A 25,410-nucleotide genomic window follows, 5' to 3' on the forward strand; every position below is an offset into this window, starting at 1 on the left:
GACCGAGGCAGCCAGCAATGTTGTGGTGACGAGAGAGGCCAAGATCGAGGCTCCCAAACCCCCGGTGTTCAAAGGTGTTCGTGATGCACAAGAAGTGGAAAACTTCCTTTGGCACTTGGAGAACTACTTCAAGCACAGCAAAGTGAGGGACGACGAGGCCATGATCAACACTGCAGTGTTGTACCTCTCAGAGACTGCCATGCTATGGTGGAGAAGAAAGATGTCCGATGTGGATAAAGGTCTATGTACTATTAGCACGTGGAATCAGTTTAAAGCTGAGTTCAAGCGACAGTTCTTTCCAAACAATGTCTTGTATGAGGCAAGGCACAATCTTAGGGAGTTGAAGCAAATAGAGAGCATACGTGTCTATGTCAAGGAGTTCACTATCCTTATGCTTCAAATCTGCAACTGACCAATGATGACTTGTTGTTTCACTTCATGGACGGGTTACAAAATTGGGCTAAGCAGGAGTTGCAACGCCGACAAGTCGCAAATATAGACCAAGCCATAGTGGAGGCCGAATCATTGATGGATTTCAGGCATGACTAGCGCGAAAAAGGCAAAGGCAAAGGATCAAAGGTTAATAATGTCAAATGTGGGGGAGACCATGAAAAAGGCAAGGAGATACAACAACAATACTACAAGACTCAAGATTCCAAAAAGTCGAGTGGTCGTTAGGGCTACGTCGAGAAGAAGGCGCAGGCCGAGAAGAAGGGATGTTACATATGCGGAGGGCCGCACAGCTTCAGGAATTGTCCCGACCTAAAGAGCCTCAGCGCCATGGTCTGTGAAGGGAAGGAGCAGCCGCAAAGAAAGAGTTCGGGAACTACACAGTTGGGTATAATCGGATTATGTAGCACTGTCATGAAGCAAGCTATCCAACCTACCGAGAATGGAAATCAGTACGTGGATCTCACCATCAACAACAGGCCTGCTCGTACAATAGTGGATACTGGAGCAACTCATAATTTCGTGACTGAGGTTGCCGTAAAGAGACTAGATTTGAATTTTGCTCCCACCAACTCTCGCGTTAAGACTGTGAATGTCGAGGTACAGAATGCTCGTGGGGTAGCTAATAGAGTTGGTGTCAAATTGGGAACTTAGAAAGGTATGACAAACTTTACCGTAACCACTATGGATATTTTTGACATTATATTGGGGCAAGAGTTCTTTAGACGTTGTCATACTTTGATCGACCCTACCTCCAACGTCTCTTGGTTATGGAGCGAGAAGGATATTGCATGGTACCTACGGTGACTATGCCACACGGACAGAGCCAAGCACAACTTTCAGCTATGCATGTTGTCAAGGGGATCAAGAAGGGGGAGCCGATGTTCGTAGCAACCATTGCAAGTCTGGAGGAAGACAAGGGTTTTCAAGAGACACTGCCGCCTTGCATAGAGAATTACTTGAGAAAAACAAAGATGCCATGCCCGAGGAGTTACCTAAGCACTTACCGCCTAGGCGAAAGGTGGATCACAAGATTGAGTAGGAGCCAGAGGCTAAGCCACCCGCATTTGCCCCATATCATATGGCACCGCCAGAGCTAGAGGAGCTCAGGAAACAATTGAAAGAGCTGCTAGATGCTGGTCACATTCACCCATCAAAAACACTTTTTGTCGCACCAGTATTGTTCCAAAAGAAGAAGGATAGATCGTTGCGCTTGTGCATAGACTACCGAGTACTTAATAAGGTCACATTGAAGAATAAGTACCCGATCCCGCTCATTGTTGACTTGTTCGATAGACTTAGGCAAGCCAAGTACTTTACCAAGGTGGATCTTCGCAAGGGCTACTACCAGGTTCGCATTGCAGAAGGGGATGAGCCGAAGACAACATGTGTGACAAAATATGGAGCCTTTGAATGGTTGGTGATGCCCTTCGGCTTAACCAATGCACCGACCATATTTTGCACCCTTATGAACAAGATTTTTCATCCCTACCTTGATCAGTTCGTGGTAGTCTACCTAGATGACATAGTCATCTACAACAACACCTTGGAGGAGCATATGGAACACTTAAGGAAGGTTTTCCATGTCTTGCGGGAGAACGAACTATATATCAAGAGGGAGAAATGCGAGTTTGCACAATCAAAGGTGCACTTCTTAGGCCATGTCATTAGCAATGGCGAGCTACGTATGGACGAGGCTAAGATACGTGCTATCCATAAGTGGGAGGTACCCATATAGGTAACTGAGTTGAGATCCTTCCTTGGCCTTGTTAACTACTATCGTCGGTTCATCAGTGGCTACTCAGCAAAATCCGCACCATTGACTGAGTTGCTAAAGAAGAACAATCCATGGGTTTGGACGGAGTATTATCAAAAGGCGTTTGAAGGCCTTAAGGCAGTTGTAACAGAGGAACCAGTCTTGGCGCTACCTGAATTTACCAAGACATTTGAGGTGCACACAGATGCCTCAGACTTTGCCATTGGGTGTTTCCTGATGTAGGATAAGCATACCATAGCGTTTGAGAGCCGTAAGTTAAATGAGATAGAGAGGCGTTACACGGTGCAAGAGAAGGAAATGACTGCCATTGTCCATTGCCTTCATACCTGGCGACATTATTTGCTCGGTTCGAGGTTTGTATTCAAGACCGACAATGTAGCTACTAGCTACTTTCAGACGCAGAAGAAGCTCACACCAAAATAGGCTAGGTGGCAGGATTTCTTGGCCGATTTTGATAATGTGCTGGAGTATAAGTTGGGAAAAGGCAATGTTGTAGCTGATGACTTGAGCTGGAAAGCTGAGCTTGATGCAATCACTTCAATAAGATGAGGCATTCGTGAGGCTATAAAAGAAGGCATAACATGATCCAGCATCCAAACAACTTATCGAGTTAGCCAACCAGCGTAATACGAGACATTTTTGGGTCAAAGATGGCCTACTGCTTACCACAGGTTGGCGGGTCTACGTACCTCAGTTTGGAGACATTAGACAGTGGATCATAAGGGAGAGTCATGACACAATATGGGCTGGATCCAGGCCAACGTCGCACTAGGGCCTTGGTTGAGTCAGTCTACTATTGGTCACGCATGCGAGATGACATAGATGTTATGTGCAGACTTGTCTTGTCTGTCAACAGGACAAGGTAGAGCAACAAAAACCCGGAGGACTTTTGAAGCCACTACCAGTTGTAGAAAGCCCATGGGAGAGCGTGACTATGGACTTTATCATTTGCCTACCGTAGTCCGATGGTTATGGTAATATTATGGTGGTGGTGGATAGATTTTCCAAATATGCCACCTTCATGCCCGTCTCACCAGGTTGCACTGCCAATGAAGCTGCCAAACTATTCTTTAAGAACGTGGTGAAGTATTGGGGCTTACTAAACCATATTATCGGTGATCGAGACCCCCGTTTTACTAGAAACTTTTGGCGAGAGTTATTCGACATACTTGGTACGAAATTGCACTTTTCCACTAGTTTGCACCACATATGGAACGGGTCAATGCCTTACTGGAATGCTACTTGAGGCATTATATAAATGTGCATCAAAAAGATTGAGCTAGGGTCCTATATATTGCCCAATTTTCTTATAACTTGCAGCGGAGTGAGTCCACGGGGCGGACACCATTTGAGCTAGTCACAGGCTAACAGCCACAAACTCCATATTCATTACCAGTTGCATTTGAGGGAAAGAGTTTAGGGGTTTAACATATGGCCAAAGGATGGGAGGATCATCTTGACACTGCTAAGTCCTACTTGGATAAGGCAGCTAAGAAGATGAAGAAGTTTATGGACTCTAAGCGATGTCCCACAGACTATAGAGTTGGGGACATGGTAATGGTAAAGGTTAACCCAAAACAGTTCAAGGAAAAATGGTGCATGCATCAAAATCTAATTCGCAAGTATGAGGGGCCATTTAAGATCGTCTCCAAGGTAGGCAAGATCTCATAAAAGCTTGGAATGCCATCGTATCTTATGATCTATCATGTCTTCCATTCCAGCATGCTTAAGCCATATCATGAAGACAAGGATGATCCGAGTAAGAGCCAATCAAGTCGAGCGCCTATTACTATCACTGCCTCACATGACCGGGAGATTGAAGCTATTATTGATTACCATGCCAAGCGAAAACAAGGGCAGAAAGCCACCGCAATGTTCCTCGTCCATTGGAAGGGGAAATCTCCGGAGTAGGCCATGTGGGAGCGATATGAAGACTTATGGAAATTCAAAGATAAGATCCGAGAGTTTATGCAGCAACATTGCGCCACAGTCGTCGCAACATTAGGTGGGGGAGAGTGTGATGACCCACCATGTCACCATGCCACATAGGCACCATTTGGCATATATTAATACCATGTGGAAGCTTACATAGGAGGAAAGCCAGTATTTGTGAGAACATTCTAGAGAAGTATGGACATTTCCTTTGGAAGACCCTAGATGCTTATGGATTTGCTAGGAAAGTCCTTGGAATTTTCTAGGCTTGTAGAAAATTCTAGAGAAAGCCATTATCTTATAAATATTAAGGACTTGTGTAATAATTAATATTTACACTCTAGCCCCTAGGATACTAGTATATAAAGGGGCCATTCAATTGTAATTCATTAAGCAAACAATTCAAGTTCTCTCTAATACAAAGCTTCCTTTTACAATTCTCTTGTGTTCTTTCTACCATTCTCTTAGAGATCTTGAGTGTAGTAAGGCTAACATGGCATAACAAGAACATGAGCAAGTTGTGCAAGATCGTGAGTGAGTTTTCAAGTGTCGCACGTGTACTTAGTTAACGACTAAGGACGTGACAATAGTGTGTTAACCTTATGGGTAATTAAATTAGTGATTGTTTATGATTGGGTATTTATTATTTAGCCTAGTTCATGCTTTAATTTGTGGAATTAATGGTTGCAAACATTAGTTCATGATTATTTGACTTAGTCTCTACTTGATAAAGAGAGACTTAGTCTAGGAAAACTTGGCTAACAAGGAATTGGGTCAATCGAGAGATTGATTAACCCAATTAAAGGCTTCAACCTAGAGATAGTAATAACCCGGCTTGAACTTTATCAACTGTATTGTGTAATACCCATTTGGTCTTGAGAAATCCAAATTGGATAAAATCACTCTCTGACCGAAAGGTATTAAGTAGGTAATTGAGAGTTGATAACTATAACACACTCTGATCAACAAGACAAGCATTAAGTTATTTATCCCATTATACAAACACTTAGGTAATGGTCACAGCCCTAGGCTTTTTACCAATTTGAAAAACATCAAAAACAATCATCCTAGTCTTATTTCTTTGTTCTGCACACTTTAGTGTAAAATTAGAAATAGAAACAAAACCTTTTTGTGGAAGTGCAAATTAAGATAATTCAACTTCACGCATTAGAATATATACCCCTAACTCCCATCTAGCTCCCTCTAGATTCGACCTCGACTCTTCATTGGGTTACTATAATTTCAATCGACCGTTTCATACCTTGTTTAGAGGTGTGCATTTGGACGCGATCAATTTTTGGCATCGTTGTCGGGGAGTTAAAACGGTGCTAGATATATATTTGGGTGTGTTTTTGGAATATCTTCTTTTCCTTCCGTGTTACTAACATGTTTGAGAAATTATAGGTGCAACCATGGCAAACAATTAGCTCGAAAATATTGCTTTGGGGGATGTGGACTTTGATGATGATCAAGTGGATGAGGTTCCTCTTGAACCTCAAGCCAATAGAAGAGGCCGAGTACCTCATGACAATGTGCCTGTTCCACCCCCACCTCCACCATGAGCGTCTACACACCGGGTGTTTCCCAATGAAGGATATGCAAGTGCAGTAGTCCCTCCCCTTATTAGGGAGGGCGACTTTCAAATAACCAATGTGATGCTCACTTTGCTAGAGCAACGAGGCTTCTTCACAGGTGCTCCAGGTCAAAATGCATACAAACATTTGAAGGGGTTTGTGGACACGTGTTGGGGGAGTAAACAAACAAATGTCTCCGAAGATGCTTTGAGGCTAAGGCTTTTTCCCTTCTCTCTACGGGGGAAAGCTTTAGATTGGTTGGAACATTTGCCGAACCATTCCATTCATACTTGGGATGAATTGGCGGAAAAGTTTATTTCTAAGTACTTCTCTCCGGGGCACATGGCTACACTTAGGGATGAGATTCTAGCTTTCAAGCAAGAGCCCAATGAACCACTATACGAGATATGGGAGCGATATAGAACAATGGTTAAAGAATGTCCCAACAACAATATGACGGAGAACATGATTCAATAAACATTCTATCGTGGGATCAATACAACCAATAAATGTGTAGTGAATTAACTTGCCGGTGGGAACTTCATGACTACGCCTTATACGGAGGCGTGTGAGATCTAAGATGAAATGGCGGACACATCATCGGTATGGCAATCTCGGGCTAATGTTCCGCAAGGTGATCCCAATGTGATTCACCTCCATAAAGAGTTGTATAACCATGGGCAAGCCATAGCTAAATTGACTACCACCATGAATCAACTAGCAAAGGCTCAACTTCAACAAGTGCAAAATCCTAGGAAAGTCAATGCCATGGAGGGAGTAAACATGATGGTGAACAAATGGAAAACCAAGGGTCTACAAGTGCAACAACGAGTGGATAATTTTGTGCTAGAAGATAGTGGGTTTGATCAAGATGATTCTTACCATGACCAAGAAGAGGAGGTACAATATGTGAACAACTTTCAAGGGCAAAGAAACAACTTCCAAGGCCCGAGCCAACAACAATGGCGACCTCAAAACAATCAAGGAAATTGGAGTAACAACAACAACCAAGGGAATTGGAGTTGTGGAATCAATCAAGGGAATTGGAATAAGAACAATAATCAAGGAAATTGGGGAGGTAACAATTAAGGCGGATGGAGTAACAATCAAGGCAATCGGGGGTCGAGTTTTCAAAGGCCCCCGATGTATCAACAACCGAGCAACCTGCCTCCTTATCCTTCCTATGGTCCTAGTTCTTCCAACAATGAAATAGGGCGTATTGAGAACATGTTTAAGCAAATGATGGAAAAGAATGCCAATTATGATGCCCAACTTGCCTCACACAACACATCGATTCGCAACTTAGAAGTTCAAATGGGGCAAATCTCTCAAGTTCTAAATTCTCATCCTAAGGGGGCACTACCGAGTGACACGGTGGTGGACCCAAAGGGTGAGAACAACACGGGCAATACCATGGCCGTTACTACAAGAAGTGGAAGAGGTGGGAATGCACCCACCTCAATTCAATGGCAACTTGTGGATGATGAGCAAGTGGTATAAGAAGAAGAGGTCCCGAACAATGTGGTGCAAGAAAATGATGAAGTGCGGATTGATATTGATGACAATATGAAAGAGACTCAAGAGGAGGTGAACCCGTCTAGGGAATACATTATTGACATACCGGAGCCAGTAGTGCAAAAAGCTAAGGCACCATTGCCTAAGCCTCCACCTCCATACCCTTAAAGGCTTGCCGAGAAAAATGGTGAGAATCAATTCAAAAAGTTCATTGAAATGATGAAGAATCTCTCAATCAATGTGCCCTTAGTTGAAGCCTTGGAACAAATGTCCGGTTATGCAAAGTTTTTGAAGGATCTCGTGATAAAGAAGCGTTCGATGAATTTTGAAACTATCAAAGTAACTCATCAAGTGAGTGCAATTGTGCATTCAATGGTTCCTAAGTTGGAAGATCCTGGTGCTTTCACAATTCCTTATATCATTGGAAGTGCCGAGTTTTTAAGACTTTGGGAATTGGGCAACCAAGACCCACATCTATGAGATTACAAATGGCCGATCCTACCATAAAGAGACCGTTGGGGGTGATTAAATATGTATTGGTTCGTGTTGATAAATTTATTTTTTCGACAGATTTTGTCATTCTTGATTGTGAAGTGGATTATGAGGTGCTAATTATTCTTGTAACACCTTTCCTTGCTATAGGGAAGGCTCTTTTTGATGTGGAAGTCGGAGAACTCACTTTCTGACTGGGTGATGAAAAAGTGGTATTCCACGTGTGCAAATCCATACGGCAACCAAATAGCAACAAAGTGTGTTCTTTTGTGGACTTGGTGACCAATGTGATTGTTGATGATACAAGTGCCACGATCAATGTGGGTGATATATTAGAGGCTGCCTTACTCAACTTTTATGATGACGAGACAGATGGCTTCATGGAATGTGTGAACTCTTTGCAAGGAATGGGGTCGTACAACTATGCACCCCAGAAACTATCCTTGGACCTTGAAAATAGGAAAACTCCTCCAACAAAGCCTTCCATTGAAGAGACGCCTACCTTGGAGTTGAAGCCATTGCCTCCACTTCTTCGATATGAATTTCTGGCCCTTGTTCTACTTTACCAGTTATTCTTTCCTCTTGTTTGACTAATGTAGAGGTAGACTCTATATTGGTGGTGCTACATAAGAGGGAGAAGGCTATTCGATGGACATTAGCGAATATTTGGATAATAAGCCTCGCATTTTGCATACACAAGATCAACTTGGAGGAGGACGCCAAACCATCTATTGAACATCAAAGGAGACTCAATGAGGCTATGCAAGAAGTGGTCAAGAAAGAGATTATCAAGTCGTTGGATGCCGGGGTTGTCTACCCCATTTCTGATAGTTCGTGAACTTCTCTAGTGCAATGTGTCCCAAATAAGGGGGGCATGACGGTGGTCACCAATGATAAGAATGAGTTGATTCCCACAAGAACGATGATCGGGTGGAGAGTGTGTATGGACTATCGCAAGCTTAACAAAGTCACAAGAAAGGATCATTTTCCACTTCCCTTCCTTGACCAAATGCTTGATAGGTTGGTCGGCCATGCTTTCTATTGATTTCTAGATGGATATTTGGGGTAAAACTAAATCCTTATTACTCCGGAATATCAAGAGAAAATAACCTTTACATGTCCCTATGGTACTTTCGCATTCAAGCGGATGACATTTGATTTATGTAATGCACCGATGACTTTCCAAAGGTGTATGATGGCTATCTTCACGAACATGGTGGAGGACTACCTTGAGGTTTTCATGGATGACTTCTCGGTAGTTAGGGATTCCTTTGATGATTGCTTGGCAAATTTGGATAAAGTATTGGCAAGATGTGAAGAAACAAATTTGGTACTAAATTGGGAAAAGTGTCATTTCATGGTCAAGGAAGGCATTGTCCTTGGACACAAGATCTCAAAGAATGGCATTGAAGTTGACAAGGCAAAAATTGAGGTGATTTCTAAACTTCCACCTCCAACTTCGGTGAAAGGCGTGTGGAGTTTCTTAGGCCACCCGGGGGTTTACTGGCATTTTATCAAGGATTTCTCTAAAGTGGTGTACCCATTGTGCAAGCTTCTAGAGAAAGACGCTAAGTTTCACTTCAATTATGATTGCATGAGAGCCTTTGAATTGTTAAAGTTCAAGTTGACAATCACTCCCATTATTACCGTTCCTAATTGGAGTATTCCGTTTGAGCTCATGTGCGATGCTAGTGACGTAGCGGTTGGAGTTATTTTGGGGGAACGTATCAACAAGATATTTCATCTGGTCTACTATGCTAGTAAGACCATGAATGGTGCCCAAGTCAACTACACCGTTACGGAGAAAGAGCTCCTTTCCATTGTGTTTGCAATTGAGAAGTTATGCCCGTACTTGATGGGTGCGAAAGTTATTGTCCACACGAATCATGCGGCACTTAGTTATCTTATGAGCAAGAAAGATTCCAAAGCTCTGTTGATAAAATGGGTGATTTTGTTGCAAGAGTTTGATATTGACATCCAAGATCGAAGAGGGAGTGAAAATCAAGTGGCGGACCACTTGTCTCATTTGGAGGAGGCGGGGAGGCCACATGATGGCCTTGAAATCAATGACTCATTCCCCGATGAGTAACTCTTGGCTATTTCAATGAAGAAGGTGCCATGGTTTGCGGATCTAGCAAACTTCCTTATGTGTGGAATTATCCCGGATGAGTTCTCTTCAAATCAAAGGAAGAAGCTCAAACGGGATTGTCAAGATTTTTATTGGGATGAGCCATACCTTTTCTGGATTTGTACGAATGAGGTAATTAGAAGATGTGTACCGAAAGAAGAGCAAAGTGATATTATAAGGGCTTGTCATTCTTCTCCATATGGTGGTCACCATGGTAGAGCAAGAATGGCAGCCAAAGTGCTAAGTTGCGGCTTCTATTGGCCCACTCTTTACAAGGATGCACGTGATTTCGTGAAAAGAAGTGATGAATGTCAATGGGGCAGTGGAATCTCGAAGAAGAATGAAATGCTTCCCACTATCATTTTGGAGATTGATATCTTTGATGTGTGGGGTATTGACTTCATGGGTCATTTTGTGAGTTCTTGAGAAAATACCTACATCTTGGTCGCGGTTGATTATGTGTCTAAATGGGTTGAGGCCATTGCTCTATCCAACAACGAAGCGAAGAGTGTGGTGGCGTTCTTGAAGAAGAATATTTTCACAAGGCTTGGTACTCCGCGGAATATCATAAGCGATGGGGGGTCGTATTTTTGCAACAAGACTTTTGACACTTTACTTAGCAAGTATGATGTTACTCGTAAAGTTACGACTCCCTATTATATACAAGCTAGCGGTCAAGTGGAAGTCTCCAATCGGGAGATAAAAAGTATCTTGTCCAAAATAGTGAATGCTAACCGAACGGATTGGTCAAAGAAGCTTGATGATGCATTATGGGCTTATGTGTGTGCGTGTTTGACCATTTTGACCAATAATACCGACCGATTTCGGTATACCAATAAAAACAAAATGTGATTTGCTTAACTGATATATGTGTGTGTCTATATATGTGTATGTATGTGTATGCATATAAATAGATATTCAATTTAGGATGTTATATATACGTAGATTGTAAGTAACAATAATCTATAAGTGTTTGACCATTTTGACCACTAATACCAACCGATTTATATATATAACTTATTAAAAATAATTAAATATTTAGTGCTATAAGTTGTAGTGCTATATTAAAACTTAAGTTTTAGCAATAACAACATATATATATATATATATACACACACACACACACACATATACATACACACCCATATCTTGTTTAAATACACACACGCACTCACGCACACCACACACACATATATATGTGTGTGCGCATAAGTATTTGACCATTTTGACCCCTGATACCGACCGATTTCTGTCAGTAACTTATTTAAAAATAAAATATATAGTGCTATAAGATGTAGTGTTATATTAAAACATAAGTTGTAGCAATAACAACATATACTTGGTCAAATCACACGATTTGAGATATATATATATATATATATATATATATATATATATATATATAGTGTGTGTGTGTGTGTGTGCGCGCGCGTGTACGTGTGTACTGTGGCATGAGTGTGCGCGCGTATGTATGTGTGTGTGTGTATATAAATAAATAAATATATAATTTACTATTTCCGACCGATATCGATCGAAAAATTTATAATTATATGATAAATAATTATTTATTATAAAATAAAACAATTGACGTATCGCGAAAAAAATTAAATTAAATATTCCGACCGACATCGGTCGGTATTCTATATTTTTTTTAATTAATTATTATTTTTGTAGATAGTATGCAAGTCTGACTAGTCTTTGGTCAAAGATTGACTATTTTCGGAACGAAGGTGGTCGAAAAATTAATTTATTTTTGTGGGACCACATAAACTATCACGACCCGAAATTCTCACATTCGGGACCGTGATGGCGCCTAACATTTCACTTGCTAGGCAAGCCAACATTAGAATAATCTTAATTATTTTTAAACAAATTAAATTAAACGGAAGTCAATTACAGAAATAAAGTGTGGAAGACCATAACTACCGAATCATCAAAATACATCCCCGAATCTGATGTCACAAGTGCACGAGCTACTAGAATAATACAAATAAAGGTCTGAATAAAATTCAAGCTGTTTGAAAGATAATACACAGCTAAGATAAGATAGAAGGGGACTTCAAAACTGCGGACGTTGTGCAGTTATACCTCAAGTCTCCTCTGGGTAGCTGAATCCGAGCAAGTCTATGGTATGCCATTTGGACCAACTCCAAAATCTGCATAAAAAGTGCAAAGTGTAGTATGAGTACAACCGACCCCATGTACTCCGTAAGTGTCGATCCTAACCTCGACGAAGTAGTGACGAGACTATGACAAGACACGTACGCAAACAACCTATACAAGTATATACAAATATGAAGCAACAATAGCATAATAAATAACAATTTATAAATTTGGGAGGGAACATGGGGGATGATATAGTAATTTCAGCAGAAGAAGTGTCACGTAGCAGCCAATTAATTCATCAACAATAAAATGAGCAGCTGATAATATGAAATGGCATGGCACCACCCTTCGTGCTTTCACTCTCATCCTTCCTATAAATTTATAAATAAATAATAAGATTGGCACGACATCTTCATTCGTGCTTTAACTCTCTTCTGGCACGATATCACCATTCGTGCTTTAATTCTCTTCTAGCATAGCATCACCCTTCGTGCTTTTACACTCTTTGAAAATGGCATGACATCATCCTTTGTGCTTTTACACTCTTCCTTACCATGAAAATAATAATATAAATTCGGAAGAGTATTTAAATGCAGGGATATATACTTATTAATCAATCTAATACCAGAATACCGACTTCACCTTCTAAAATATTCAACAATAATTAAACTAGCAATAATTTCATGAAAAATGATCAAATAAACAATAATAACTTAAGCATGAATATCTTAATTAAATAGGCAATTATTCATAATAAATAAATTTCACCCGCATATTTTGACTCAACCACAACGCAAAAGTACTCGTCAACTCACATATACGTTGTACCCGCACATTTAATCACGTAGCAAATAGACAAATAAGTCCTACTCCTTCAAGTCAAGGTTAACCACGACACTTCTCTCGATTTGCAACCAACTCAAGATTCCAATAAACCTTTGCCTCGTGAATTGGTATCCGAAAGTTTCAAATTTAGTCACAAACAATTCAATATACTCAACACTATTCGTAGGAAATTAATTCATAATGGAATTTCTAATTTTCTGAATTAAATTCCGAAATTCATCTCAAAAATCAGCAGTGGGATTCACGTCTCGAATCTCGGAAAAACTTACAAAATCCGAACACCCGTTCTGAGACGAGTCCAATTATACAAAAATTATCAAATTCCGATGTCAAATGGACCTTCAAATCCTAAATTTTTGTTTTTGGAAAGTTTTACAAAAATTTCAATTTCTTCCATCTAAATCTGAAATAAACGATGAATGTAAGCATGGATTTATGAAATATAATCACTTTCGGGTATAGAACACTTACCCAAGTCGAAGTCGTAAAAATTTCCTTTGAAATCGCCCAAATTCGAGACTCAAAACTCAAAAAATGAGTAAAAATGGCTAACTCTCGATTTTAGGGGTTCTGTCCAGGCTTTTTCGCATCTGCGAGAAAAATCTCGCATTTGCAAAGTGAGGCTGCCAGGCCAAATTCCGCATCTGCGGACTTCAATGTCGCACCTGCGACATTGCAGAAGCGATCGCAGAAGCACTTGGGCCTTCGCAGAAGCGGTCGCGCATCTGTGCCTCCTTCTTCGCAGGTGTGAAACACCAGAACCAGACCTGCATATTTTTACAAAAATGATCTGAAACACGTCCGAAACTCACCCGAGCCACTCGGGACCTTATCCAATTATATCAACCAGTACCGTAACATAATACGGACTTACTCGGGGTCTCAAATCACATCAATCAACGCTAAAACCATGAATCATACCCCAATTTAAGCTTGAGGAACTTAAAAAAAATTAACTTCTACATTCGATGCCGAAACCTATCAAATCAAGTCCGATTGACCTCAAATTTTGCACACAAGTCATAAATGACATAACGGGCCTATAAAAAAATTTCATAACTGGATTCCGACCCCGATATCAATAGAAGCCAATTTGTGGTCAAACTTTGGAATCTATAAGCTTTCAAACTTTCAATTTTTAACAAATGGCGATAACTCAAGTTAGGGACCTCCAAATTAAATTCTGGGCATACGCCCAAGTCTCAAATCACGATACGGACTTACCGGAACTGTCAAAGTACTTATCCGGGTCTGTTTGCTCAAAACATTGAGCGAAGTCAACTTAAATGAGTTTTAAAGCACTATTTCACATTTTAATCAATTTTTCACATAAAAACTTTTTGAAAAATTTATGAACTGCGCACGCAAGACGAGAAAAGCTGAATGGTGCTGCTTGAGGTTTAAGAACACAGAAATAATTATTAAATTTAAAGATGACCTATCGGGTCATCACATAAACCGACCGATATCGGTCGGTATTTTTATTTATAATTTTTTATTTGATTTTTTCGACCATTTTACTTTGTTTCAAACCAATTTCGATCGGTATTTATTTCCGACCGAAAGTCAGTCGGAATGCCTTGGATAAAATTTGCCAATTTTCTAGTTGTGATAATTGGAGTTTGCTGGAAATTAATATTCAGCTTATTAGTATACTAGTTTCTATGTACGTGTTTCACACGTAACAACCCAACAAAGAGGAGAAAGATGAAATTAAATAAAACAGTAAAGTAAGTACAGTACAATAGACACGACTAAAAATAAATATTGTTAAATTCATGCAACTTATATCTTATAAAATATCACTTGTTTAGCTAATTCATACCATATAGGAGTATGTTTTATTATCACTATTGCATTTTAATTATTTATATAAACAACGCGGGTAGGGAAGATTGTGGTGTGCATTCATTTACAGATTGGATTATAATAACTTGTGTTTTGTTGTAGCTTTCTACTATAGGAATGATCAGAGAAGCTTTTAGTCTTTTAAATATATAATAAATTTATAAATAACATGACAACAAACATGTGTGATGAAAAGCCATCTTGCGTTAAAATATTTTAGTATGTATTACTATCATCTTTTATAGAGTCAAAATAAGAAGAATTTTACTTTCACAAAATAATTTGACAATCGACATCTCATCTAGTTGATTGACATATTTATTTTTGCTAGTTATTATAGTTGTTTTCATAATGTATTTTGGAGAACTTATATTTTTATTTAATGATGAAAATTATTTAAAAAATCTAGCACTACCATGACTGCTGTAATTGACAACCAATTATTTTGAAAGGAGGCCAAATCTCTTATTATACGCTCTTCCATATTTGTCACGAATGCTGAATCTTTTTTATTTGATGCTAGAAGTATTCTTTTTACCATACCTCTATTTACAATCTTCGTTATCATCGATTTTGGAACTACTTAATGAAATTTACCTCCAAATCTCATTACTTTTCACCAAAGGATACATCAATACTCATTATACCTCCAAAGCTTTTGTTAATATTTCGATTGACTGACACTTAATCATAGATGCTTATATTCCTATTTAGAGGAATCAATACTTAAGCTTTATACCAAAACCATTAACTATTTCAGGACAAAACTAAAAACACGTGCATCTTGAAAAAGATTCAAAGGAGATATAAAGAATGCGAATTAGGAGTAACGATTAAACAATATAATAGTTAAGCCAAGCGGAAAAGATTTAAACATAAGCGAAGTGGAAGAAATAATACATTTTGATACAGAATTTTGTTATGGAGTAATATACTTCTCAAAAAGCTTATGATGGAGAATACAAAATAGTGGCTTCTTTTATAGAAGTGCTTGAGTCTTTTTTCCTAATGGATGGATTCAGTAATATAATAAGTTCTCAAATTATTAAATCTGTAATAGGAATGGATTCCTAGAGTTATTGGTATTAGTTTAGGATTTGGACAATATAAGTAGAGGTTGTCAAATATATGAATTTTAGGAAGTATAACGTGTTCCTTGGAGGAATTGATATTATGTTTAGGGACAACCGGATGTATTCATGTATTTGTCCTATGGCTAATAGGATTAGAGGACCAACGTTGGAATTCCGGTTACGGCCTTTCCTTGAAAGTTATTATATTTAAATTTTAAGGCTATTTTGATAAACCAACTTTGTATTCATACTTTTATAATAATATAGATAGATATAGATTAGTGCGGCTAGAATATTAGCGCAATCTGAATGTTGTTAGTGGTTTTTATTTAGTTTTGAGGTCTAGTTCTAGAGTCCAGATGCACTAGCAATTATAAATTGCTTATACTGGTTGAGTAAAAATATTTCCATTTCGACCAAAAAAAATAAATTGAACCAATCAATTTATATTCAGTACTTTTGGATGTTGCTAGAAAATTTCAGTCACAGACGCATTATTATAACTCATTTCTAAGCCCAAATTATTTCCTGATCAAGTCGATCTAAATCGAGAACTAAGGATCGCAAAACTCAAATCTACAAGCTTCTCACACAAATAGCCTTCAAAATAAAAGAAATGAGAGAACAATATGTAAAAATATGCAAAATCTGATCAAAGCAACGATACCAAGAAGGATTGAACCTTGGATCAGAGTTCTAAACTTTAGTTGCTCTAACAGCATGTATTCTTTCTGTTTTAAGTTATACTTTTTTCTTTGTCTGTACTAAAAGAATGTTCGTTTTATATTTAGAAACAATTTAACTTTAAAATTATTTTTTTACTAATAGTGAGATGATTTATGATCATATAAATGTCGAGGCTTATTTTAGGCACAAGTTTCAATTTTTATTTTTATTTTATAATTAAATTTTATATTCAGTCAAAGACCGTCACACAAATTTAAGAAAATAATAGGCAAGACATGGAGAATAACTTATGTGTTATTCCAGCACGTGGGAGGTATATATACATATGCAAGGAACTCTAGTTAAAAAAAGCTAAGTAAGAAAAGAATCAAAAGAAATCTTATATATCCTTAGACTATGCACATTACCCTAAAGATGACTACATTCATTCAGTAAACATAAATCTTTAAATCAATAAACTAACATTCAATTTATATTAAAAAAAGATTTATATGTGTTTGATGGTAGGCGGCGAGTCAAAAAAGAAAAAGAAAAAAAGGAAAAAACAAAAACAAAAAGAAGATGCGAAAGACAAGTGACAACTTTGTGGAGTACCGTGGCTGTGCTTCTCATTTTACTTTCACGAAACCAAAACAAATGCCAATGCCATATAAAGCAATCCTCCACTTTCCCAAATCTACAGGTGGGATTTCTGTTTTCTGAAATTTTTTCTCCATCTGGGTCTGATCCAAATTTATTGGAATTGTCATCAAATGGATAATAATGAGAAATACTCGGAGGAGTTAAATGTGGCCGTCAGGGTTGTGCATATGGCATGTGCTCTCTGTCAAAAGGTGCAAAAGAGTTTGCTCTCTGCCACTTTTGATGATGATGTTAAGTCCAAGGATGATGATTCTCTTGTTACTGTTGCAGGTGCTTTTTTGTTTTTTCTTCATTTTTCTCGTATTGGGTTTCTGCAGAATGCTTTTGTGTTAATTTTTTTTTGTTTGTTATAATGGGGGTTTGAACCCCTTCCCCGGCCCCAAAGGAAGTAATGATTTTGGTTTTTAATGCGGAACTCTTTGAGCTAGACTCTACTGCTCATTTGTTTCACTGGAAATTTAGCAGCTTTCTTTAGGTGTTGAAAGCACACCCTGGAATATGGCATTTTCTTTTTATTGCTTTCTCATATACTGGGAGCTAGAAGTAGGATTGAAGTTGTAGTGGGAAAAGGGTGTTAATGCCGAAATTTGTGTCGTCAGTTGAATTGGACGCGCAATTGGGCCATTGTCCATTAAGGGATAGACTTAATGTTTGTCTTGTCAACCGATATTATCCGATTCATAGTAGGCTACACGGATAATTATGCAGAGTGAGCGAACAAAGTCCACATTGAAAGTTGATACGAAAACAAAACTACATATAAGGTGTAGGCAAACTCTTACTGCTAAATAGTTTAGAAAAATCATGCGGGCTTGATCCAAAGCGGATAATATCTATCATTTCTGGCCTGCTAGCCCAACTAGTCGTATCATTTCTGGCCTGCTAGCTCAACTAGTGGTATTAGAGCTGATGGTTCTGTGAAACGAGTATAAAGATGACATAGTGATGCATAAAACGACCTGGCTTGACGTATTTGCCCATCTACGGGCCGATTTACTACTTTTACTGTTATGTGGATATGCACACAAAAGAAGAAGCTTGTGGGCTTTGGTGACCATAAACACTCAGATGATGGATGACACACAGCGACTCTCCATATAAGTCCATAAATCTTGGTGATGGTCCATGCGGTACTTAGTTCGAGGGGATATTGTTGGGTGTGCGAAGAAAGTCTTACGTTAGAAGTTGATAAAAGAAAGAAGCTACATATGAAGTATAGGGGTACTCTTAGTAGTGTGAGGCTCTTTGTGGGAACCGTGTGAGCTTGATCCAAAGCGGACAATATAATATCATGTTAAGAGTATCTTAGCCTGACATATTCGGCTTGAAGCTTGTAATTACTTTTATACAAGCCAAGAAATTACTGCATTTGATTATGTCTTTTAGCACAATGAAGACCTCGTCAACAAAGCCTATGCAGGGATTACGTAGACATTGTTGGCCTATTGTCATAATTCGGACTTGTATATGTGTTTGGCCAGTTGGGTCTTGGAATGTGGTTGTTTTAAGGGCTTTACCTCTATTCCCAAATTAATATTTTTTCCTTATTATTTTTAAGTGGTATCCGCCTATTTTATATATATATATATATATATATACTCCCTCCATTTCAATTTATGTGAACCTATTTCCTTTTTAGTCCGTGTAAAAAAGAATGACCTATTTCCCTACTTGGAAACAATTTACTTGTATGCAATGATTTATAGCCACACAAAATATATGTGCCTCATTTTACACCACAAATTCAAAAGTCTTCTCTCTTTTCTTAAACTCCGTGCCCAGTCAAATGGGTTCACATAAATTGAAACATAGGGAGTATATATATATATATATATATATCCATAGTGTTCCTTAAAAAAATAGAATTTACACAAACATGTGTAAGGAACATTTATTTACGAAATGGTTTCGGATGATACCCTTGCTAAAGGGTGTCTAAGCACTGTCCATCAGCATAATTGTTTCTCCTTGGACTCAAGTAATGTTAGTGGAATGCCATCTACAACAGGATCCATTAACGTGCAATAGGAGTTGGCTGAATGTGTCACAAGCCATGCCACTTCCATAGACCGTACCTTGTTTTTATGGATAGAACTCATGACATGATTAGACAGTCTGTTGAGTCTGTTAAGACTTCTTGTATAAATAGCACATATTGTACACCGATGGATATAATGCAATCATCACACAACCAGTCAATCGACTTCAGTTCAATTGTCCTTTGTCTTTCAGTCTTTACTTGCATTATTTACAGCATGCCTTTACTACTTTTGTTGCTTCTACCTTAGCCAAATGTTGTCTAGTCCGCTTTCCAAACACAACTTTAACTTGTGACTCCTTAGCCAGGACGCTTTCTTGAATAAGTCTGGGAACCTCCATAGGGGAAGCAAAGTTCCCTTCTCTACGTCAATCATCTGATTACAAATGAGAATCATGTGGAAACGAAGGGTTGGCTACTTCTAAATTTTGACACAACAAAGAGAAAGTAAGAAGTAGCTCAAGAATGAGATAAGCATCTATTTTTGGTACACAATATTATGTAAAGAATACTCATTACTCTGAGATAATTTTGACTTTACATTCCGTGTATTTATATGTCCCCTTATACTAGCTTAACCACATTAGCTACATTGCTGTTGGTCTGATAAAATTTAATGTATCTTTATCCGGTGACGATGTTCTTAATTTGTTGAAGGAGAGACTTCTTTTTCAGAGGCAAATACATGCTTTAAAATAGTTGGAAAGTGGAAACGGACCTCAGATTGGTTGAAGTTATATCCTTAGATAATATAAAAGATTGCCTATTCTTTTTTCATTAACTACAGAGATGTGGGTTTCACGTGGAAATTGAAAATGCTTGGATGGTCAGATAATTGACAGTATTGTTAGTTCGACATGGGAACTGTTGGTCAATTTCAACATGTTTGGTTTAGGGGTCTAACAGAAGAAGCTTTGATTCTCTATTGTTTTTTTAATTATTATATAAAGGTGGTTTTCGGGGAGCTGGTGCACACCTCTATTGTTCACCAGGTAATCATTACCTCCCACCAGCACAAATAGTGAGTAACTGTACCTATGAAAACTTAGGCAGATGAAAAAGAATCACTTAGACTTTTTTGCCTCTACTGGGATCTGAACCTTGTCTCTTGTGGTTTCATTTCACTTCATTGACCGCTGTACCACACCATTGGGATTCTTACCAGACATAAAAACTTCACTCGACAAAAGCTTCAGTCTGTTGTCTTCTGCTCTATACTTATTAACTGATCTTTATGCTTAAAAATTACTTTAAGTTCAGTGACATTGCATGTCTAAGATCAAAAGATTCAAAGTGTATTTTTGGTATGTTATACACACTTAAGTTTAAGATTACAAGATTCAAAAGTCTTTTTTACAATCTTAACCTTTGTGCCTAGTCAAACTAAAACACATGAAATGAAACAGAGTAGCTTTTTTCTTTTTCTTTCACTGAATAGAAGAAATTCAGATGCTTTATTTTTTATTTTGGCTGCTTAATAATTTAATTTTGGATGATTCTCCAGTAACACTACTCCGGCGTCTGATGTCTCTCGATTATGACTTTGTAGGAGAGCGAAACAGCATCTCTAGATTGTTTGCTCAGGCTTTCTAGAGTTGTTACTGGATTTTGATAGTGTTTAACAGAAACCTGACACCTATAACGGGCATATTTGTCTGGATTGTTTGTTTCTACTCCTTAACATATTCAGCGTGGAAGTTCTCTTACTGTTTCTACCTGCAATTCTGCATTAATATTTTCAAATGTTCACTTTTTATAGAATATCCATAGATTGCCTCCATGTCTGCTAAGTGTTTTCCTCGATTTGTTTGTACGGATAGATTGGAGTGTGCAAGCAACTGTAAGCTGGATCCTTTCAGATGCTTTTGGCAGCGAAAATGTCTCCATAATAGCTGAAGAAGACGTGCAAACTCTCTCCAAATCTGACTCAGCAGGTCTGTTGGGTAAAGTTATTAGCACGGTCAACGAATGCTTAGCAGAAGCTTCCAAATATGGCCTAAAAAGTCCTGATGAAGCCCTGGGGCCTTCAGAAGTTCTTGGGGCTATTAGTCGCTGCAGTTCAAGTGGCGGTCCTGTCGGTAGGCATTGGGTTCTTGACCCGGTTGATGGAACATTGGGGTTTGTGCGTGGAGGTCAATATGCTGTGGCACTAGCATTGATTGATAATGGAGAAGTTGTAATGGGAGTGCTAGGTTGTCCTAATTACCATGTGAAGAGGGACCGGCTTAATAACCAGAAGCAAAATCATATCGCATCAGATATTTCAATGCACTCATCTGATGTGTTGGAAGTAGGATGTGTGATGTACACAAGGAAAGGTACTGGTGAAGCTTGGGTGCAGCCACTGGTTTATGGCGATAGGAAATTTGAGTGGCCAAATTTTGCAAAACAAATTCATGTCTCTTCAATTGATGATGCCGCATTGGCAACTTTTTGTGAGCCAGTCGAGAGAGCCAATTCAAATCACAGCTTCACCGCTGGACTTGCTTGCTCTGTTGGGCTTAGGTTTGTTGACAATCTGTCTCCTGTAAACTATTGCCTGTTTAGAGCCAGTCTCCAAGAATTCACTTAGTTTCCAAAAGTTAAATTTGCAGGTTGACTAGGTCTTTCATTAACTGCAATACTAAGTTCCTTCCGTCTTCCTAGACTTGTTCCCAATGTGTTTTTGGGTCAACACATTACCCTTGTTTATAAGAAAAATATGTTAATATGTTACTCAAGAAGAAAAATAAATACATGTTGATATGTTATTTAAGCTTTGTGTGAATAGTGTTTTCTAACATTTTAATATCAACTGGCAGAAATAAGCCCCTCCGTGTCTATAGCATGGTAAAATATGCGGCCATAGCACAGGGAGATGCTGAAATTTTCATGAAATTTGCAAGAGCTGGTTACAAAGAGAAGATTTGGGACCACGCAGCTGGTGTTCTCCTTGTACAAGAGGCTGGCGGTGTTGTAACCGATGCAGGAGGGCGCTCACTTGATTTTTCTAGAGGGATATACTTGGAAGGTCTTGATAGGGGAATAGTTGTTTGCTCCGGCATTAAGCTGCATGAGAAACTAATTGGAGCTGTTTATGCCAGCTGGGATTCCTCTAATCTATGAGCCTCTCTTATCTGCTAGACAGTTGGTGATGGAATCCTATTTTATTACGTGCTTCCAGGTAAAGTCCTTTTCTATAATTTAGCGTCTCACTGGATTGCATCTGCTTCTCTAAATTAAATTTCATAAAACCAAAGATCTCAGATTTCCAATGCCCAACCTGAGTTTAGATTCCTACTTGTAGTCTCATTATTGGGAAATTTTATGACTGCAGGTGGTAAAATTTTGTACTATTCACATTTGAATTTAGAAGTGGTAATATTTCAGGTGACAAACCTTTGCAAATGGAGTTCGCTTTTGCAATGGTTCATGAAGATCTGTGTTTTCTCTGGGATGATATTCTATAAAATTGCGGACTGGTTTATTAAAGAAACAGGTAAATCTGAGGCTAATGTTGCAGAGAAATGTTTCCTAAATGGCTGGTTGATTTACCAAGAAGCAGATAAAACTGTAGTTACTATTGCAGAGAAGAGTTTGCTTGTCGTTCTGGGACTGTGGAGGCGAAACTTCATGCTTCAACGACCAAGTTAAAAGTACATATATGTTCCGCGCTTCTGCCCCCTCCCTTAAAATAGATGCAAGAGGACTGATGCTGGCTTCTGATACTATTGGTAGATATCTCAGTTTTAAAATGGATTGGAATGTTTAGTGACTCAATTTGACTCGTGGGAGATGTTTACCATACAATAATCCTTTAATGTATTCTATTGATATTACCAAACTACAAATTGAAACTTGTATCATTCAAGAACGCCTTTAGAGCTTTATTCGATTGAAAGTCAGAGGCTCCTCAAAATTTTAATCTCCCCCCATGTCCCATGGTTTTAGGATGTTCAAAACCAACCATATTTACAAACCTATTTTAGTAAATGAGTTGAATACTTCTTTTGTTCAAATCCCAGTTGGTCCAGTTGTCACAGAAAGCTGAAGTTTTATTGTGTCTAGAGAAATAATAGGCACTGAGGACACAGAAGTTGTAAAAGTCTTTTGGTGGATGAATCGAGAGAGGCCCCGTTGATCTTGTGTTGTAAATAGAGTTCGCCTGTGAGTTTTGAATATTATGGCTTCATGCCATGCTGACCGAAAATTAATAGACATATTTTCTTACTGTGGTGTCCAGACCAGTTTTCTAGCATCTCGACTAACCTGTTTGACAGACTGTTACTCGAGAGGCCTGTTACCTTCCAGAAGCACAAGTGTTGGGTAAATTTATATTGTAGAAGATAGAGAGAGAACAATATTGTAAATAGAGCTCCATTGTGAGTTTTACATTTTATTATAGCTGCACAACTGCAAAGGTGTCACGACCCAGAATTCTCACCCTCGGGACTGTGATGGCGCTTAACATTTCACTTGCTAGTCAAACCAACGTTAGAATAGTTTCTAGCCATTTTTAACAATTCAAAGTAATTAATAACCAAGAACTGAATAAACTGAAATAGAGTGAGAAAATCATAATAACGATATCTAAATACAATCCCAGATCTGGTGTCACAAGTGCACGAGTGATTAAAATAATATAAATAATGGTCTGAATGAAAGTATAACTGTCTAAAATGAAGTAAACAACTAGAATAAGGTAGAATGGGACTTCAGAGTTGCGAACGCCGAGCAGTTGTACCTCAAGTCTCCGTCAGGCAATCAATCTGAGCAATCTACTTACCGCCGCTAGGACTGACTCCAAAATCTACACAAGAAATGCAGAGCGTAGTATGAGTACAACCGACCCCATGTACTCTGTAAGTGTCGAGCCTAACCTCGACGAAGTAGTGACGAGACTAAGCGGGTCACTTACAATAACATGTACGTAGTATAATAATAATAATAATAATAACAAGAAAGAAACACATGAAAAGTAAGGCAGTTAACTTATGAAAATAAACTCAATCCTCGAAAATCAGTAAAACTAGAAACATCAGTCCTCAAAATCTCGTGTGAAAGCACTAAAAGCTAACACAATGCACAACGAATACAAAACACAAATCCGTTGCGGCGCGTAACCGGATCCCACCGTACAAATATAATCCTTCCTTATTTCACCATATCAATAACAAGAATAACATATAAAATCCGTTGTGGCACGCAACCCGATCCCACCATATAATCAGAATAAATATCACAATCCTCCCTTATTGCACCATATCAAAATCACATATAAAATCCGTTGCGGCGTGCAAACCGATCCCACCATATCAATATCAATCCTCCTTTATTCCATCTATCGCGGCGTGCAACCCGATCCATAAACAAATTCAATAAATGTGATCAACTCAACAACTCAATTCACAAGAATTTCTACGACTAAAGAATATGAAAGCAAAGCTTAAAGAACCCCGTACCAAATCAAGGAATGCTACAATTAATATAAAGCAACAAGACAAAGCCAAATATAGGACAGTTAAGGTGTACAAGTAAGACAATTAAGGAAAATAGCAATTAATCATGAAAGCATGGAAGAAACTAACATTTTAATACCAGAATAATAAGTGACAAATAGCAAATTAAGGCATAGAAAGCAATTAAAGCATGTAATAGTTAAGACATGGAATAAAATAATTAATGAAATACGGAAAAACATGAAAATAATTATTTTGACGGCGTATATGCACTCGTCACCTCGCATATACGCCGCTACACATGTAATTCACATGAAAACAATTATATGTGATTTTGATATGGTGAAATAAGGGGGGATTGTGATATTTAATCTAATTATATGGTGGGATCGGGTTGCGCGCCGCAACGGATTTTATATATTATTCTTGTTATTGATACGGTGAAATAAGAAATGATTGTATTTGTACGGTGGGATCGGGTGTCGCGCCGCAATGGATTTGTGTTTTGTATTCATTGTGCATTGTGTTAGCTTTCAGTGTTTTCACACGAGATTCTGAGGACTTATGTTTCTGGTTTTACTGATTTTCAAGGATTGGGTTTATTTTCATAAGTTAACTGCCTTACTTTTCATGTGTTTCTTTCCTGTTATTATTATTATATTGCGTACAAGTTATTGTAAGTGACCTGCCTTAGCCTCGTCACTACTTCGTCGAGGTTAGGCTCGACACTTACAGAATACATGGGGTCGGTTGTACTCATACTACACTCTGCACTTCTTGTGCAAATTTTGGAGTTGGTCCTAGCTGCGGTCAGTAGATTGCTCGGATTGATTGCCTGACGGAGACTTGAGGTACAACTGCTCG

General features: G+C 38.5%; 1 protein-coding gene across 3 annotated transcripts; it reads left to right on the forward strand.

The window, feature by feature from the left end:
- The first annotated feature begins 17,013 nt into the window (after nucleotides 1–17,013).
- LOC104119414 (3',5'-bisphosphate nucleotidase AHL) lies at nucleotides 17,014–23,016 on the forward strand. Of its 3 annotated transcripts, XM_009630921.4 has the most exons (5): nucleotides 17,014–17,340; nucleotides 20,929–21,613; nucleotides 21,910–22,271; nucleotides 22,478–22,586; nucleotides 22,677–23,016. In XM_009630921.4, exons 1-3 carry the CDS (start codon nucleotides 17,181–17,183, stop codon nucleotides 22,211–22,213), a joined length of 1,149 nt encoding a protein of 382 aa, XP_009629216.1. In that variant the 5' UTR covers nucleotides 17,014–17,180; the 3' UTR covers nucleotides 22,214–22,271; nucleotides 22,478–22,586; nucleotides 22,677–23,016. The 3 variants fall into 3 exon arrangements, with proteins under 3 accessions (XP_009629216.1, XP_009629217.1, XP_009629215.1); XM_009630922.4 differs by having other exon boundaries at nucleotides 22,425–23,016; XM_009630920.4 differs by having other exon boundaries at nucleotides 22,478–23,016.
- Nucleotides 23,017–25,410: the final 2,394 nt, after the last annotated feature.

The sequence above is a fragment of the Nicotiana tomentosiformis genome, chromosome 6, assembly GCF_000390325.3.
Source record: "Nicotiana tomentosiformis chromosome 6, ASM39032v3, whole genome shotgun sequence".
In the NCBI taxonomy this organism is placed as follows: domain Eukaryota; kingdom Viridiplantae; phylum Streptophyta; class Magnoliopsida; order Solanales; family Solanaceae; genus Nicotiana; species Nicotiana tomentosiformis.